Source organism: Prunus persica, chromosome G4, assembly GCF_000346465.2.
Source record: "Prunus persica cultivar Lovell chromosome G4, Prunus_persica_NCBIv2, whole genome shotgun sequence".
Classification (NCBI taxonomy): domain Eukaryota; kingdom Viridiplantae; phylum Streptophyta; class Magnoliopsida; order Rosales; family Rosaceae; genus Prunus; species Prunus persica.
The window spans coordinates 6994537-7012215 of NC_034012.1; the positions used below are offsets into that span (position 1 = coordinate 6994537).

Genomic DNA, 17679 nt, shown 5'->3' on the forward strand with positions numbered 1-17679 from the left:
CTAAGCTGATATGGCCAACCCACAACCATTAGATTATTTGAATGCTTCATATTTTGCGAAATAAACCTAAATATACGCTCTCTAAATACAAAAATTCGGTATTCTATTTTATGAATGGATGCATCTACAGAGTTTGAATGGGTCATATCTATTTCAATGAAATATTATACTCGTTGTCTTTTCACAATAGATATACCTATAGATACATATCTATCTATACTTTTTATCACAAGTAGTTCATATACTGTTTTCAAACATATCAATTTCTTCCTATTCTTTCACAAGTAGTTCATGTACTGTTTTCAAACATATCAATTTCATCCTTATTCTTTCAGTTTGATCAAAGTCATCTCCATCTTCTTTTGTTGCACATTAATGCTGTCATTCTCGACACCAATTCTATTCAATTTCGGTCAAAATTGATCACGTGCCTTACACATGACCATCATCAATTCTCGTGGGTGGGTGGCAGTATATTTTTCTTTGTGATAAGCTGTGACTAATGGCAATTATGAATTTGAACAATGAAATCGTTAATTTATTTTGGTGCATGCTTAGTGTACAGATTCGTGCTTGAATAACCTATAGTTACTTAGCATAGAGGGCATTTATGATAAGGAGGTGACATAAGTAGAGATTAAATCCCAAGTTAGCAGGCATGTCGTATAGTACTGGTTTTCATAATGAAATTTAAACAATAAATCAAAATGACTAAGAGCATCTCTAATCGATATGTCAAAATTGCTATATGGATATGAAATTGCAAAAATTGAAGATTAAAGTTGCTTCAACCAAGTAGTCAAATCTTACATGAATTTGAAGTCTAGAAGAGATATGTCAAAAATAACATATATATCCAAAAGCTTGATGTCAAATATTATTTTAATAATTTTTAGTCATGGACTCTACTATCATTTAAACTCTACTCTTTTAAAACTTTATGCATCATATGTGCTCCATCGCTTTTAAAATATAATAAAATAATATGATATTTGGCATTGCGGTTGGAGTTAAATTGTTTCCAAAGTATCAAATTGCCGCATAAACCATCAAATTCAAATTTAACATTTTGCATTTGACATCTCCTTTGGAGATGCCCTAAGATGTGAAAGAAAGAAAATAAAAGACAATTAGTGACTAAACCATTCCATATTCTTGGAACATTATACTTGGACAATGATATCCTCATAATAAATTATAGGCTTATTATCACAAAACATCCTTAAGGTTTACGAAACTATCAGATTGCATCCTTAATATTTTTTTGTATCATTCGTGGTCCTCAAAGTTAGTATGTATGATCACAAATAGTCCCTGCCGTTAGGTTCCCATCAAAAACTATGTTAGTTTGTTGATGTGGCATATATATATATATCACAAAACATCCCTGAGATTCATGCACCTATCACAAATGGTCCCTGTGAAAATTTTTAATTTTTTAATAGTTTTTTCATTTAAAATCCTTCTATAAATGGTTTTTTCATTTATAAATAATTTAAAAAATAAAACCAAAAATTTATGAAATTTAAATTAAAAAATTAAAAAAATTCGCAGGGACCATTTGTGATAGGTGTGCGTGAACCTCAGGGATATTTTGTGATATATATATATAGTCCTCTTCTATTGAGGGATCCCTCAAATAATTTTATTTGAGAGACACCTCTTAGGGTTCCCTACGAATTTTTTTTCAATGATCGAAACCATCTATTTTTTAAGTCTATATTTATAGATCATCCTTGAAAAAAATTAGACAAATCGGAAACTATTTCGATCTCCAATTGTGTCCTACAAAATCAATGAACACGGTGCTTCAAGAAAGTACTAAAATTTCAATAATTCAATTGAGTGGTCAAATGATATCGGATTTAAGTGATTTTTTATAGAAATGATCTTTGAATGAGTATCTACAAAAGATACAGTTTGGATTAGTGAAATACAATGCGGAGTGGACCCTACAAGGGTATCTATCAAATAAGCTAATTTGAAGAATTCCTCAATGGAAGCTCTCTCTCTCTCTCTCTCTCTCTATATATATATATATATGAAACGTCAGCAAACTAACGGAGTTTTTGACGGAACCTAACGGCATGGACTATTTGTAATCGCACATACTAACCTTGAGGACCACAAGTGACCAAAAAAAAAAAAAAAAACATTAAGGATGCAATAGGATAGTTTCGTAAACCTTAGGGACGTTTTGTGATAATAATCCTAAATTATAAATTTACTCTCCTTCATCCCATGTTCAAATTTACATGTAGTGCAGATAATGAGCATAGTTACATATGATTATTGGGATTGACAAGAAGTATGGTTGTAAAACTGCTCCCATGTACAAAGAGAAGCCTTGTGAAGGGTTTTGTGGTTTCAGATTGTTATACACACTCTAGTTTTATATCCTACATAATATTAACCTATCTAAAATTCTTTTACAAAAATTGAGCTTAGACCCATAAAATTCATTTTAAATCACCTACAACCCTTTTCTTTAATTTTCTATTTAAAATACTTAATTTTTTCAAATAATATCCGATGACTAGGATCCAACTAAGCAAGTTACCTAATATAACTTATAATCTGATTTATTGTATTTTTAGCATTCCAAAACTACCCATATTTATAAGTTAATGTGTTATGGGGTTGTAACTAATGACACCCGTTCAATTTGAAAATATCTCTAAATAGTTGTAATGGATGTAGGAACTAATTTAGAAACTTATTTGAAATTAAATATTAAATTCCACATTAAAGTATTAGTAATATATTTTACGACTAGTAATCTATTTTTGAATTAATGGTGTTTTCCTTTTATGAATTATGACTAGTAATCTATTTAACGTATTAATAATTTAAATTCAATATTAAATTTAGAAATTAATATTGTTTTCTTTTTATGAATTATACGACTAGTATTCTTGTTTATTATAGTTTTATGAATATTGTACCTATTTTTGTTTTTCTTTTTATGAATTATACGACCAGTTTTCTGTTTATAAATATTGTACCTATAGTGTACATTCTAATTATGTTGAAAAATAATTTGATAATCTATTTATTGTTTTGTTTTTAAAATATTTTTTTATTTAACCTATTTTTTTTCCAAATATTGTACCTATTTTTGTTTTTCTTTATTACTTGTTTTATGAAAAATAATTTGATCATCTTTTTATTGTTTGTTTTATGAAAACAATTTTTTTTTAAATGAGCCTATTTTTTCTCTCAAAATAACGTACCTATTTTTTTTTCTCTAATAATGTACCTAGTAAAACAATTTACCTAGTATGATGAACTTATTTTTTTTCTCTAATAATGTACCTATTTTTCTCTCTCAAAATAATGTACCTATTTTTCTCTCTCAAAATAATGTACCTATTTTTCTCTCTCAAAATAATGTACCTATTTTTTCTCTCAAAATAATGTGCCTATTTTTTCTCTGAAAATAATGTACCTTTTTTTTTTTCTCTAATAATGTACCTAGTAAAATAATTTACCTAGTATAATGAACCTATTTTTTACTCTAATAATGTATACCTAGTAAAACAATTTACCTAGTATAATGAACTTTTTTTTTCCTTCTAAATAATGTACCTATTTTCTATAAATTATTGTGTACCTATTTTTAATCTATGAAAAATGTACGAAAATTTCAATTACAAAGTAATTGACCTATTTTTGTTAATTTTTTTTGGTAAATAATATACTTATATTTTTATACGGATATATTTATATTTATATTTTTCATATGTACATTATTGGATATGTAATTTACATTTTTTTTTTTTTGCAATTTTAAGGGGCCATATGTTAATGGGAATGACAACCAAAAGAAATGGGGTGATTAATATGCTATTAATAGGGAGTTTTAATTATAATTATGGCAGTTAATGAAATGCTTGGAATAAATTATAAATAAAATATGAAGTCTGATGGCAAGGATGTAAAAACATATGAATACTACGACCTCTGATATCCTACTGATCATTTAATTTGAAATTGGGTTTTACACATAGATTTACAGAATGATAGATATATGTCTAGGAAATAGAAATTATAGGGAACTATATTGGACAATCCCTAAAAATTATTACATACAGATCGAAGCTGACTACTTTGACTGCGAGTGACCATATAATCATATGCGCATTCATCTTAAAGCCCTATAAAAACCTTCACCATATGCTTCACTAACTCGAGTATATATCTTAAGCATTTTCTCTGAACCAATAAATGGCCGATTCAAACCCTCTCCTCTCTGAAATTAACTCGGCCGAGTCAGAACCCTCCCTCGACTCTAGGATCGAACTGTTCATCGGAGATTTCGGGTGGGCCCAATTCCTCCAAGCTTTCCTTGTATCGTTTTCATGGTTCTTTGACGCCCAGCAAACCTTCATCACCGTCTTCACAGACGCTCAGCCAACATGGCACTGCACCCAACTCAATGATCCTCACAACTCATGCAACTCAGCCTCAAACGTTTGCCAACTTCCTCAGAATTCATGGGCTTGGGACCGGCCTAGACACACTTCCACCATCTCCGAATGGGCCCTGCAGTGTTCACCGTCATTCGTCCAGGGTATGCCCGCCTCCGCCTTCTTTATGGGCTGCTTAATAGGCGGGCTTGCCTTGGCCACACTTGCTGACACGTCCCTGGGCCGCAAAAACATGCTCTTCCTCACATGTCTCGTCATGTCTTTGTCCACCTTTCTCACCGCCTTCTCCTCCAACATATGGATCTACTCCATCCTCCGATTCATCACTGGGTTTGGCCGTGCTACCATCGGCACCTCTGCTCTTGTCCTATCAACGGAGCTTGTCGGGAGGCGGTGGCGTGGCCAGGTAGGTGTCATTGGCTTCTTCTGCTTCACTCTAGGGTTTCTATCCCTAACTGCTATTGCATACACTCAAAGAGCTCATTCATGGAGAACACTCTATTTTTGTACTTCCATCCCTACATTCTTGTATTGCATAATGGTTCATTTTTTGGTTCGTGAATCACCAAGGTGGCTCTTCGTCCAAGGCCGTAAAGAAGAAGCAATTGCAACACTAAAACACATTGCACCCATCAATGGTACTACCACTAAAACACCACTCACCTCTAGCTTCTTTTCGAACTTGTCCTTTGAGCAAGAAACAAGGAACGTTGATCTCGGCGATCAACGTTCTGGTGAAGAGCACATGGGCTTTTCGGAGATTGTCAACGGTTGTGGCAATAGGGTTTGGTGTTGGAATGGTATATTATGGAATGCAATTAGCCTTGGGAAGCTTGGACTTCAATCTCTACTTAAGTGTCACGTTCAATGGCTTGTCAGAGCTACCAGCTTCGTTAATCACATTAGTCTTCATTGCCAAAATGAACAGGAAGACCTCACTCTTGGTTTTCACTAGTCTTAGTGGGGTTTTTAGCATCATGTCCGTGTTGAAAGGAACTCATCCAATATGGAAAACATTACAAATTGTGTTCGAGCTTGTGTCTTTTTTCAGCGCCTGCTCAGCTCTCAATGTCTTGCTAATATTTACGATTGAGCTTTTCCCCACCTGCGTGAGAAACTCGGCTGTGTCGATGGTGAGGCAGGCGGTGGTGTTGGGAGGAGTGTTTAGTCCAATGCTGGCGGCCGCGGGGAGAATAAATGGCGGGTTTTTGTCGTATGGAGTGTTTGGGGTTGTGGTTGGGGTTTTTGGGTTGTTTGTGGTTTGTTTGCAAGAGACGAGAGGTAGAGGGATTTGTGATACAATGGATGAAGAAGAGTACAAAGAAAGAGACAGCTGCTTGTATAATGCGGTCGCTGGTGATGTGTAGATTGATTTAACTACTCTGTTGTCTATCAAATAATTTCAAGTTGCGTTTTTGAGTGTTGCATGTAGAGGTAGGGGATTTTGGTTTGATATTTCTTTCTTTCTAATTAATAAAATTAATACAAATCTAAAAATCTATGTGCCTCCCACCAGAACTGAAACGAGCACATGCTACCTATTCAGAAAATGTGTGGCATTTATATTATATTAGTGTTGGCTATTTGGTTAGTCTAAGGATGGGTTTTAGCTGACAACTGACAATGATTCAAGATTTTGATGATTGTGTGTATAAATATTGATGTATAGGATATGATCAAGACATTTAATTAAGAGAGTGACAACATGGAATGATGTGGCCGTTTTTGTTGGCTATCGCATAGTTTTGTTTATTAGTAAGTTGGATTAGATCATATATCAAAACGATGATCCAGTTTGATTTTGTTGTGGTTCCCTCCTTAGTGAATCAAAATGTGCGACTGTTATTTTTCCCCCTTTCAAAAGCACATGAATGCATGTCTTTCAGACCAAAAAATTCTCTCCTTAGTGGAAGAGAAAAATGGAGGAGCTCACATGCATTCGGTGCCTTGGATTCTCTCCTTAGTGGAGGGATATTTTGTATGTCTTGATGGTGTTTTTTTGCAATGATGGGAAGACATCATCATTTGTCTTTAATAATTCTGTCTTGGGGAGCTTTTTGACTGGCCAACATTGTGGCTCTTCTAGCATGTACGTGGGCTGGTTTTGGGAGGTGAAAATCAGCCTTCCTTTTACGGTTTATAAAAGGGGAGGGTGCATGCAAGTGGGAGTGTGTGCTTGTGTCGCAGCAAACGCATGAGAGGGTTGTGGGCTGGTGAGCTTCAGCCACACCAAAGGAGAAGGCAGAGAGAGAGAGCACGACAGAGAAGGAGAGTGGGTTGCTTGTGAGATGCAAGCAAGCAGTCCAACTCCAGGAGGATGTTTCAGCTGGGAGTTAGCTGGGTTCATCAAGGGTTCAAGAGAGGGTATATCTCTTGGGAGTGAGTGAGTTTTGGGAAATACTGTGAGTGGGTGTACAAGGGACTCGGGTTTGGATATAAAACTTTTGAGGGCATGTTTACGTATCAGTAATGGAGAAAGTAAGGAATCAGATAATTTAGGAATCGGGGAACTACTGAATCGGTATGGGAAGAATCATTCCCATTAAGTTGTTTACTAAACATACGAAATTAGTAAAGGAATGGGGTTGATTCCCATTGTTATTGTTTACTAATTTTCATGAATCAGAATCCAAATTAATTTGATTACTAAAATGCCCTACACATTTTCACCACATCACATATATAAAATTCACCCAAAACCAAAAGCTATAGGAAAAGGGGTTTTGAATTAATCAGTAAGAGGGAATCCGTTATCAAAGAAAATTATCAGCAATTTATTCTGACCCAAAAGCTAGACAAGCTAACCTGGCTAAGAAATCTTTGATCAAGTGAGATAAAATTCACAAAAGAAGTCACCTAAGGGCTAAGCATTTGCAAAGAGCACATCCAAAACTAACATAAGCAAATAAAATTCACAAAATAAACTCCAATAAATATTTATCTTTCACCTACGTAACTAGTAAATAATCAAATAATAATAATTTGCATAATCTTCATACGATTAAATACAAAATAGTCAAACTACCAAAAGAAGAGATATATAATCTCCACAAAAGTCATTCACCCATTACTCATCAATCGCAATCACTATAAGCCATGCTCCATAAGATTAAATACATAATCTTTTTTTTCTTCATCAGTCATGGTAAAGAAGACCCTCAGCAAATCGTGCTCTTTGGCTAAAATATTGGTGATACGAAATACTTGCAAAGGAGTTAGGAATTCTATTTTCCTCAATTCACCACCAAGTTTAGCTTGCATATCAGCAAGATCCTTCTCTGTTGAAAGAACATTAACCAAACCTGCAAGTTGAGGTGCCATTCCGGCTACGGCTTCAGCCATAAGTCCAAATTTGTTAGACATTTCATTCAAAGCATTTACCTTCCTACGAGGATTACTTGGACCACTTGCTACATCTTGTGCGGGTCTCTTCTGTTGGGCACGTTGTTGGGCACTTGAGGGTTGGGGATTTGGTTGTGTAAAAGTTGTCTCATCATCTTCTAAATCCTCAACATCATCAAATTGAGATCCGTCATATTCTGAACCCCCATATTGTGACCCACCATCAGGATGTGAAAACATCTCCTCAATAAAATCATCACCCACACTTCTATTCTGATGAACACTTGCATCATCTCGCCTAACGTCTTCTTCATCATCATCAGCATTTCCAGCATTTGTTCCAATAGCACGATCTTTTCCGTATATCTCTCCAAGTGCATAGTAATGTGGAAACGACTTGCCATACAAACCACTTGCCATACATTCCACTTTGACAAATACATTCTGCACCAGCTATAAGATTTTCCAAACCCAACGCCATCTCTCTTCATTCATATACTACCAACATGGTTAACTATGACAATATCATCAATTTATTTATCCATGATCATACTTTGTTTTGCGATGAATGTGAAGACAGAAGATAGAAGAAAAAGAAAAAGGTGGATAGATAGATAGATGGAGTGACTTACATAGTTTCTGCTGCTCCAGGGAGGCTGTGTTGTAACGTTAAGGGTTTGAGTTGTTTGAACTCCTTCTAGCGTGTATTTTTATTTTTTTTTAGGGTTTGAGTTATTTTGGAATTATAGTAAAGTGGTAAGGGTATTTTTGGAAGTTAATAAGAGAAAGCAGGAATGGGAATCGTATCGACTAGTCCCCCCTAGTCGATCTGATACCTAGTTTTGAGGGAATGTGATTACGGATTTTGAGGTGGGGCCCACTTATTTTTTCATTCCTGATTGCAAGTAAACGCAGGGGAAGTCAGGAATGGAAATCATTCCCTTTCCTCTCATACCCATTACTGATACGTAAACATGCCCTGAGTGTTATATTGGGTTATGTGGATTTAACTCAATATGGATTTTGTACGGTTATTATTCTCATAGTGAAGAATTGACAATATTGTCCGTGGATGTAGGCAGGTTATCTGTCAAACCTCGTAAATTCTTGGTGTGTTCTCTCATATATTTACTCATTATTATTTTGGGCTTCTTGGTTTCTTTATTGTTATTTCTTCCATCCGGTTATGCCGTGACCTGAGAGGGAAATCGGTGTTTTTCCTAACAGATTTGAAAACTATTTTTTATTTATTTATAATCTTTATACGAATTCGATCTAGAAAAGTCATAGTAAAAAACTGGGTCGAACTACATATATCGAGAAGCTGAACCAAACCGAATATTATGTTTTTTACTAAACATGTCACTCTCTTTTTAGAATTCGGAATATTATTAGATAGAGGATGATTTGGATTAAGGTAAAATATAAAGATATAAAAATTGTATCGGAAATTGGTGTTTAAAAAACACTCTCCCAAAAAACACTCCTAAGAGCAACTCCACCCATTTGCCCTTAGCCATGGCAAGGGTGGAGCTAGGGCAAGCACTATTCACGTGAATAGTGGTTGCCCTTGCAAATAGTAAATCGTTTCTCCACCCGTTGCCCTTAGCCATGGCAATTACTATTCACTTTTTTGTTTTTTCCTCCTATTTTTTAATGAAAATAATTAATTTGGGTAATATTTTCAGATAAGATTTTCGGATTCCTACGTGTCAAGACTATTCATAATCAGATAAAATTTTCGGATAAGATATTTGGATTCAAATTTCGGATTAATTTCAAAGTTCAAATTTCAGATAAATTTTTGGGTTCAAATTTCGAATGAATTTCAAAATTCAAAATTCAGATAAATTTGGGTTCAAATTTCGGATGAATTTCAAAATGCTAGATGAAAAAGAGGAAAATGTTGTGTAAAAAGAGTGAATATTAGTAGAAGTATAATGAAATGTAAGAGTATTGGTGTTGAAAGTGAAGGGTATTGATAGGTATTTATAGAAAAAAATATCAGAATTTTTTAGAATTTTTTTTCATATTTTTTTCACCCAAAAAAGCCTCAGCCGTTGGATTAGAAATGAGAAGCAGATCGGAAGGCACTGAGCGCGACACGTGGCAGCATACCAGCTAGCTGACGTCAGCGTGACGCCAGCGCTGACGTCAGCACCCTCGTTTTGGACCTGGGGCTGGTTTGGCCTTCGGGCTGGCCCGAGTTGGTGGGTCCCACACCAAACCCGGGCCTGGGCTGCACGCTGGAGCGAAAATTTTTTTTTTTTCTGCCCTTGCCTCGGGCTGGGCTCCTTCGCTGGAGCCACTCTAAGTCATTTTCACTTTAAGGGGAGGAAGCCACTATTCTTTCTCCCCTTTCCTCTCTCCCCTCTTGTCTATCTCCTCTTCTTCCCTCATTTTCATAGATAAAAGGTTTTCCATATTCATTTTGTTATGATGTTCCTCAAACCATCACAAACAGTTGCTTCTCGGCATTAGATCTCCACCTGCGTTTCTTCATCGAATCTCCACCACCATCATTTTTGCGGTTTCTTTATGTTTAGAAATAGCTTTCCACATCTCCTTTGTGAGAGCTTTTCATCTCTCCTTTGTGAGAGTTTTATTTGTATAGTTATGGCTTGGTTTTTTCAAACTTGATCTTTTTATTATTATTCTGAGTTTGCAATCTTAGTTGGGATGCCTATGCCAGAGTCTCTTCGATCCTTCATGATCGTTAGTGGAGGTGCACCAAATTGTCTTAATTTTGATGTTAGACTGCTTCGTTATTGTAATGGCCATTTGTGGCTAGTTTGTATTGATCATTTGTGGCTAGTGACTTTTTTAGTTGAATTATAAATGTAATATTAAAATTTCTCAAAAAAATAATAAATAAAAACCCGATAACCAAAATAGGTGCTATAGTCAGTTTGATTAGCGCTAAAGTTTTAAATCGAAACAAATCAGACCGTGTGCCTCTAAGTTGAATATTCATATAGAGAAACGTTTCCCTTCCATTTCGAAAGTATTTTCATATTAACTATTTTTTGTGGTTGAATATTATCAAGTAATTTACACCGTGAAAAAAAGAAAAGGAAGAAGATAATATATATAGCACGACAACTATGACTTGTACTGAGACAGCAACAAATGGAAGAATTAGGTGAGTTATTTTGCTAGCTATACACGGATTAATTATTTTGAGTGCCAAAGCAGACAATTCATCTGCATGTCAGTCGCATTTGCTCAATGTCACAATTTGATTGGCTCATGACTTTGCTTTGTTCAATCATTTTGTGGAGAGATGGGACACAAAAGATCAATATGCGTTATGTGGGAAAAGAAATCAACCAAAAGCCAAAATGATAGCAGCATGCATCATTGGATGACATGGCCAACAATTTTTTTAAAGAAGATTCAAAGATTTGATTGAATAGGGTATGTCGCGGTATCGAAATAAATTAGGCAGAGAAGAGTATCTTTAATTACCCAAAAAACAAAATGGAGATAGGGGCTGCATGAGACACATCTTTAATTATAGGGAATGCCAAAACAAATAACAATTTATAAAATGTTGTTGAGCTTTGATAAAAGTTGTTTTTTGTTTGTTGGAGTATAAAATGTTGTTGAATTTAAATCACGTTATTATGTGGTAATTGATGACTGACTCGGGTCACTAGAGAAGTTTTACCTATATCTGTCATATTGTTATCTGTGTGACAGTGTTGTCTTGACCTAAGCAAAACTCTGGTTTTGGAATAAAGAAAGCCCTAAACTAAGAATCCAATCTAAAGTCGGCTGGGTTAACCCCACTCTATCCATAAGCATTAGGCCCAAAATCTCATACCCATCAGGGTGTTTCCCTTTTCAATTGTTTTGACAAACTGGAAAATTTTCAGTTTGTAAATAGCCAATGTATCTTTCTCCAACAAGTCAACCTCTCAAACCATAAACCAAGCAAGTACCAAAACTAGCATATGATCATATGATACCAATTATGGCATATATGTGACAAAATATGAAGGTATTTCAGATAGGGCATTGAACATTACACTAAGGTAGATGTTAAATCCTAAGTTTCCAACCCCAAATGGCATGCCATAGTAGACCAATCCAATGCCAGTTCCAAGTGTTATAACAGCCAATATTCTTTTAAATGCCCATGTTTTCTCAAAAAGTGTCTTCATAGATGAGAATATAGTTGTAGTTTTGGGGTGATTTTTGTTTTCTTGCTCATGGGCAAGCTTAGCAAGTACACGGTCAAGCTCGTCTTCCACTGCTGATCCAATTTGTTTTAGTACTGAGCACTGACATTGCTTCGTCCTCGAAGCTGCGCATGAAGAGCCATCTTGGGGACTCGGTGACAAAAAAAATGAAGCAATGAGCAGTAAAAGATGCCTGGAATTGATGTCCAAAGATACAGAACTCTCCAAATAGAAAATCTATTTATGTATGCTATAAGTGGCAAGGACAAAAAACCACAGGTAAAGAAAAAGAATCCCAGGATTCCTACTCTTCCTCTCCATTGTTCACCTACCTTTTCTGTTAGCAAAACAAGGGCACATGTCCCAATCGATGCGCAGCCAAACCCGGATATAAATCTCAGGGCAGAGTAGGTCCAAATGTTGTTGGCGAAGCTGGTTATGAGTGCAGCAACAGACATGATCAGGCATGAGATCAAGAGCAGGTTCTTGCGGCCGAGCGATGAATCAGCAAGTGTGCCTAGGATAAGGCCACCTATAAGGCACCCCATGAAGAAAGATGAGGCAGGTAGGCCTGTGATGAATGAGCTAGCACATTCAAGGGACCATTCTGATATGGTGGTCTCTGAGGCAGGGCCATTCCAATGCCCAAGCAGAGCTGGGAAGTGCACAAATGGAAGAGGTAGAGCTGCATGTAGTGGAATTGGTGGTGCGGTTGGGCATCTGTGTAGACACTTATAACTGTTGCCCATCACAAACCCAAGCCAATGACACCACAATGGATTGGAAGAGTTGTGCCCAGTTGAATGCCACAAGACTTTGCTCAGTCATTTTGTTGAGGGATTGGAAATTTTTTGTGTTGGGACTTAGATTTTCTGGCTCAGAGTAATTGGAAGGAGGTAGAGGAGATGTTGGATCATCCATGTGCTTGGTGCACATGGATGCTTGTAGAGAGAAACAGAATTCTAGGCTAGCTATTGCCATGGGGTTTATTAGAATCTACCCTTGAAAGGGTTTATAAAGTAGAAACAATTTGACAACCAAGGAATTTGAATCTCCCCTTGATTCTCCAATTAATTTACCTTAACACTAATGTCAATCTGAGATTTCTTTCATTTTTTGTAGTTGATTGATTCCTTCATTTTGCATCCTCGTTTGCTGTACTTCCTATAAGTAAACAGCTTGGGAACTCTTTGCTATTTCAGAATAATGGGGAATGCCAGTGATGTCCTCATTTTAAGGTTATTATTTAAGGATCATCTCTGTAATTTATACTTACTAATCACCCCTTAGCTATCTTGTTTAAGTCAAGAACTTGCATCTCAGCAATTAAATCATATACGGATGACTACGATACATTTCATTCAATCTAATTTAAACCCAGGAACATTAACATTGCATAACAAACCACATAAATTGTCTACAACTACAAGGAAAACCAATATGTGTTCTTCCTTTATTTGATGGATCAGTGAGTCCCTATCATTATTCAATGAGAAAAGAAAAGCTTCATGGTCAATTGAGACATGAATGGGCCAAGGATTTCTCCTCAATGAGCTCTTGTGCAGTTGCATCCAGCTTCCCCCTCGAAAACTCATCAATCTTGAGCCCTGCATTGAAATAGGCAACGTCCAACTTTAACTATCCAATTTTATTTGCCAGAACCATTACTAGGATTTGAAAGTGTTCCATAATCCTTAATGACAGTAATTTGTTGTTGCCAAAACATGATTCTGAGTTCAAAGCTCAGGTTTTAAATGGCTGAAGGAAGTTAACAATGGGCACTGAGTTCAAACTTACCCTGCACAATTGACCATTGTCCTTTTTCACATGTAACTGGGAAAGAGTATACGAGGCCTGGCTGGATTCCATAAGAGCCATCGGAATACACACCCATGGAAACCCATGAACCCTGAATGACATTCAAAGTAACAAAGAAAAATATTAAATTTGTATAGAATTATATGAAGAAAATATAAAAAAAACCATTAATTTTGCAAGAACAAGATACTGGTAAAGATGACGAGAAACCTTAGGAGTCCCGAGGACCCAATCACGTATATGATCACAAGCAGAACTTGCAGCAGACAGTGCACTTGATAGCTTCCTGGCCTTAATAATGGCTGCACCACGCTGCTGCACCGTGGTGATGAACTCGGTATTCAACCTAGAGAATGATAAAATGGATGAAGAATTTGTGTAACAACTTAAAGATTTATACTAAATTTCACAGGTCAGAAATTTGAGATGTACCATTGATCATTAGCCACAAGTTCTCTGACAGGTTTATCTCCACCGTTGACGGTGACAGTTGCATGGTTGACATCAGGATACTGAGTTGAAGAGTGATTGCCCCAGATGATAACATTCTTCACATCACCAACGTGAACATTTAGCTTCTCAGAGATTTGTCCTAATGCCCTGTTGTGATCCAGTCTTGTAAGGCATGTGATGTTTTTCTCTGGGATTGAAGGTGCAAATTCTTTCAAGATAAGCGCATTAGTGTTTGCTGGGTTGGCAACCACCAGCACCTGCATGGTAGAAGAAATGAAACTGCATCAACTTAAGCATAGCAACATTTCGATTTAAAGAAAAACACAGCAGTAATATCTCCAAATTTTCAGCATAAGGATTAGGGATGAACATAAAAGATAATAAAAAAGTAACGTCGTGCACACATTTCATATGGCTTCTCTCACCTTGACATCTGCAGCAGCATTCTTTTCTAACGCTGAAGCTTGAGCCTTGTAAATCGATACATTTTTCGACATCACATCCTTTCTTTCCATACCTTCCTTCCGTGGGAATCCACCAACCATAACAGCAATATTGACACCCTTACAAGCTTCCTGGATATCTGTTGTAGCAACAACACCTACAAACATGTACAAGGTAAACCCTAAGAATCCTCAAAAGGAGAAATATCAATCTACCATAAATTAGTATCCAAAATCAGGCTTAACAAGCATACCTCTGAGAAGAGGAAAGGCAGCATCAATCAATTCCATTTTCACCCCATTCAAGGACTCAGCTGCAGGTTCAATATCAAGCATGTGAAGAATTACAGGCTGCTCAGGGCCAAGCATGGCCCCCCTAGCAATCATTGGAACAATAGCATAGCCTATTTGCCCTGTTGAATATAATCAAAATCCAATATTATATTATATTACACATTAATTAAAAAGGCATATCAAAGAATCTAAGTTCACCACAGAATTACAGCAAGATGTAATTCAAATGCGAAAAATGAGTCCTAATAATTCTGGGACACTCAACATAAAAGCTTGTCCCTTTCCATTATTTTGTTAACTTGACATACAAATACTTGGATACTTAGCCCAATATTTTCACATCATAAGACTGGATATCATGAGCTTATAAATTCAGGAAATATTCCAAGATGGTTTTGCGGCAATGAGAAATACATGGCATCTGAATTTTGCATCGGAACTGTTATAAGAAAATGAACTTGTAATTTTTTTTTATAAATTTTTTAAAACAGGGGGGGGATGGGGAAGAAATAAAAGGATTGATTTGAGCATGCCTGCAGCACCAGTAACCAATACAGTCACAGGCTCCTTCTCCATGCTCAAGAAACTCCACATGTATTTTACAAGCTTCCAAAAGAAGGCAATAGTGAACAGAACAACCAGGATTTTCTGAAAAAGAACAATATTCTCCATTTTCTCAAAAACAGACAGATGCAACCTGTTAAAATCAAGACAATCCAATCCTATGTTTTTATATAGGTGAAAGAGTACCATGATTGAAACAAAGAATCTACAGGGAACCTCCAGAACAAGGCAATCAGATGCCAAAACAAAGTCCACAAGATACTTAGAAATACAGAACATATCAAATTATTCCAAAGAACAGAACCAAACCCTCTGTTTGGTCTCCTCCTAAACCAAGGAATACAAAAAATTAATAAAAATAACAATCTCAAATCCATGCTTGTTGAAGAATTTTAGTGATCTCATACCAGCAGCACCAGTGACAAGAACTCGAACTGGGTCTTTCGCCATTGCTGCAAAGTGTGGTTTTGGATAAAGAAAATGGGTTTTTAGGAACAAGAACAATAGAGAAAAATGGCGATGAGACTGTTGAAAACAGGGGTGGTTTAATAAGGATGGGAACTAATGAAAATGAGGTTGAGAAAGAGAAGGAGATGAGGATTTGGAAGATTCAGAGTGACGGAAATCGAGGGTAGAGATAAGCGTGATGATAGGAAGACTGCCAACTTCCATACTTACGCAGAGAACAGAAATTGGCACCATGCAAACACTAAGAAACGTCCACTTGTAAGTAACCATTTCATCTCAACGACCATGTCATCTTGGTAATTTTTTGCCCTACTTTTCAACAAATTACGTCTCATTTTACACATCACACATTTCCTTTTCACTCTAATACTCTTTGGGCTCGTTTGGTACACAAGACTGTCTTGGCATGGACTATGTTTAGGGACTAGCTTGGCTTGGCTTGGCTTGGTCTAAGTTGGATAACACTTATCCTGCGTTTGGTGTATGCTTGGACTAGGACTATAATTTTTTTATTTTTTCAAAAATATATATATGTATATAAGTATATTATAATAATATTATATATTTTAAATAATATAAACGTACATACATATATATATATATAAGTGTATATAGATGTATATATGTATATTATAATATACATGGGTATAATACATATACATATATTTATATATATGTATGTATATTATAATATAATATATATATATGGGTATGTTATAATAATAATAATAATATACATGTATATACGTGTATATATGTATATTATATATGTATGTATATATACATATATATTATATATATTATAAAATATATATGTATATATAATATATGTATAATATATGTATATATATTATATATTATAACATACATATATATACGTATATACATGTATATAATATATGTGTATATAGGTGTATCTATATATTATAATATATACATGGGTATAATACATATACATATACATATGTATATTATATTAGATAATATATATGGGTATGTTATAATAATAATATACATGTATATACGTGTATATATGTATATTATAATATATATACATATATATATTCCATTTCTTTTTTATACATATATATATTATAATATATATACATATATATAGCATCAATAATATACATGTAGGTTATTCTTTTTTATTTTTGTCACTATAAAATCTTCTCCCATTGTGTGGAAGGTTTAGTGGCAACCAATATTTGGTTATACGAATTAAACTATAATAAAATAAAATTCATATTCAACGTTATATGTGACAAAAAGCAGTGACAGATCCAAAAATTTGTTAATTCGAGGTATAAAATAAAGTACTCATCACTCTGTGTGACAAAAAGCAGTGACAGATCCAAAAATTTGTTAATTCGAGGTATAAAATAAAGTACTCATCACTCTGTCATTGAAGATCAATACTCTTTCTATGGATCCCCTATTGGAGTAAAGTTGCAATTTAAAATTTTGTAAATACATCTCTTATTTCATTATTACTCGAGTTTGGATTGATTTGGTGAATCATTTTTTATCATTTAGTGAGCTAAGTTGAACTACGTGAAGGCCGAGACTAGTAACGAACAATATAATTGACTTAGCTAGCGATATGGATTAGATAACACCAAGTTTTTTTTTTTTTTTTGGAGAATTGCAAATTATTCTCCACTCTAAATGGTGAGGCACGTC

The 17679-nt window shown here is 35.2% G+C and overlaps 1 protein-coding gene and 2 pseudogenes across 2 annotated transcripts; 1 reads left to right on the plus strand and 2 right to left on the minus strand.

Moving 5' to 3' along the window:
* LOC18781466 lies at positions 4208 to 5846 on the plus strand (annotated as a pseudogene).
* Positions 11747 to 12676, minus strand: LOC18781246 (annotated as a pseudogene).
* LOC18779761 (malate dehydrogenase, cytoplasmic) lies at positions 13279 to 16206 on the minus strand. Of its 2 annotated transcripts, none has more exons than XM_007211510.2 (7): positions 15936 to 16206; positions 14925 to 15083; positions 14653 to 14828; positions 14207 to 14484; positions 13985 to 14120; positions 13754 to 13865; positions 13279 to 13563 (listed from the first exon to the last, which is right to left on the minus strand). In XM_007211510.2, the coding sequence occupies exons 1-7, from the start codon at positions 15976 to 15978 to the stop codon at positions 13469 to 13471; spliced, it is 999 nt and encodes a 332-aa protein (XP_007211572.1). In that variant the 5' UTR covers positions 15979 to 16206; the 3' UTR covers positions 13279 to 13468. The 2 variants fall into 2 exon arrangements, with proteins under 2 accessions (XP_007211572.1, XP_020418756.1); XM_020563167.1 differs by lacking the exon at positions 15936 to 16206 and adding an exon at positions 15498 to 15653.

Excerpts from the sequence above, each read along its gene's own strand:
- LOC18779761 (XM_020563167.1), bottom strand. The coding sequence starts at position 15,636 with ATGGAGAATATTGTTCTTTTTCAGAAAATCCTGGTTGTTCTGTTCACT. Across the intron at positions 14,121-14,206 it reads CTTGTGGCTAATGATCAATG|GTTGAATACCGAGTTCATCA; the intron begins GTACATCTCAAA and ends ATCATTCTCTAG. Across the intron at positions 13,564-13,753 it reads ACAATGGTCAATTGTGCAGG|GGCTCAAGATTGATGAGTTT; the intron begins GTAAGTTTGAAC and ends ATTTCAATGCAG.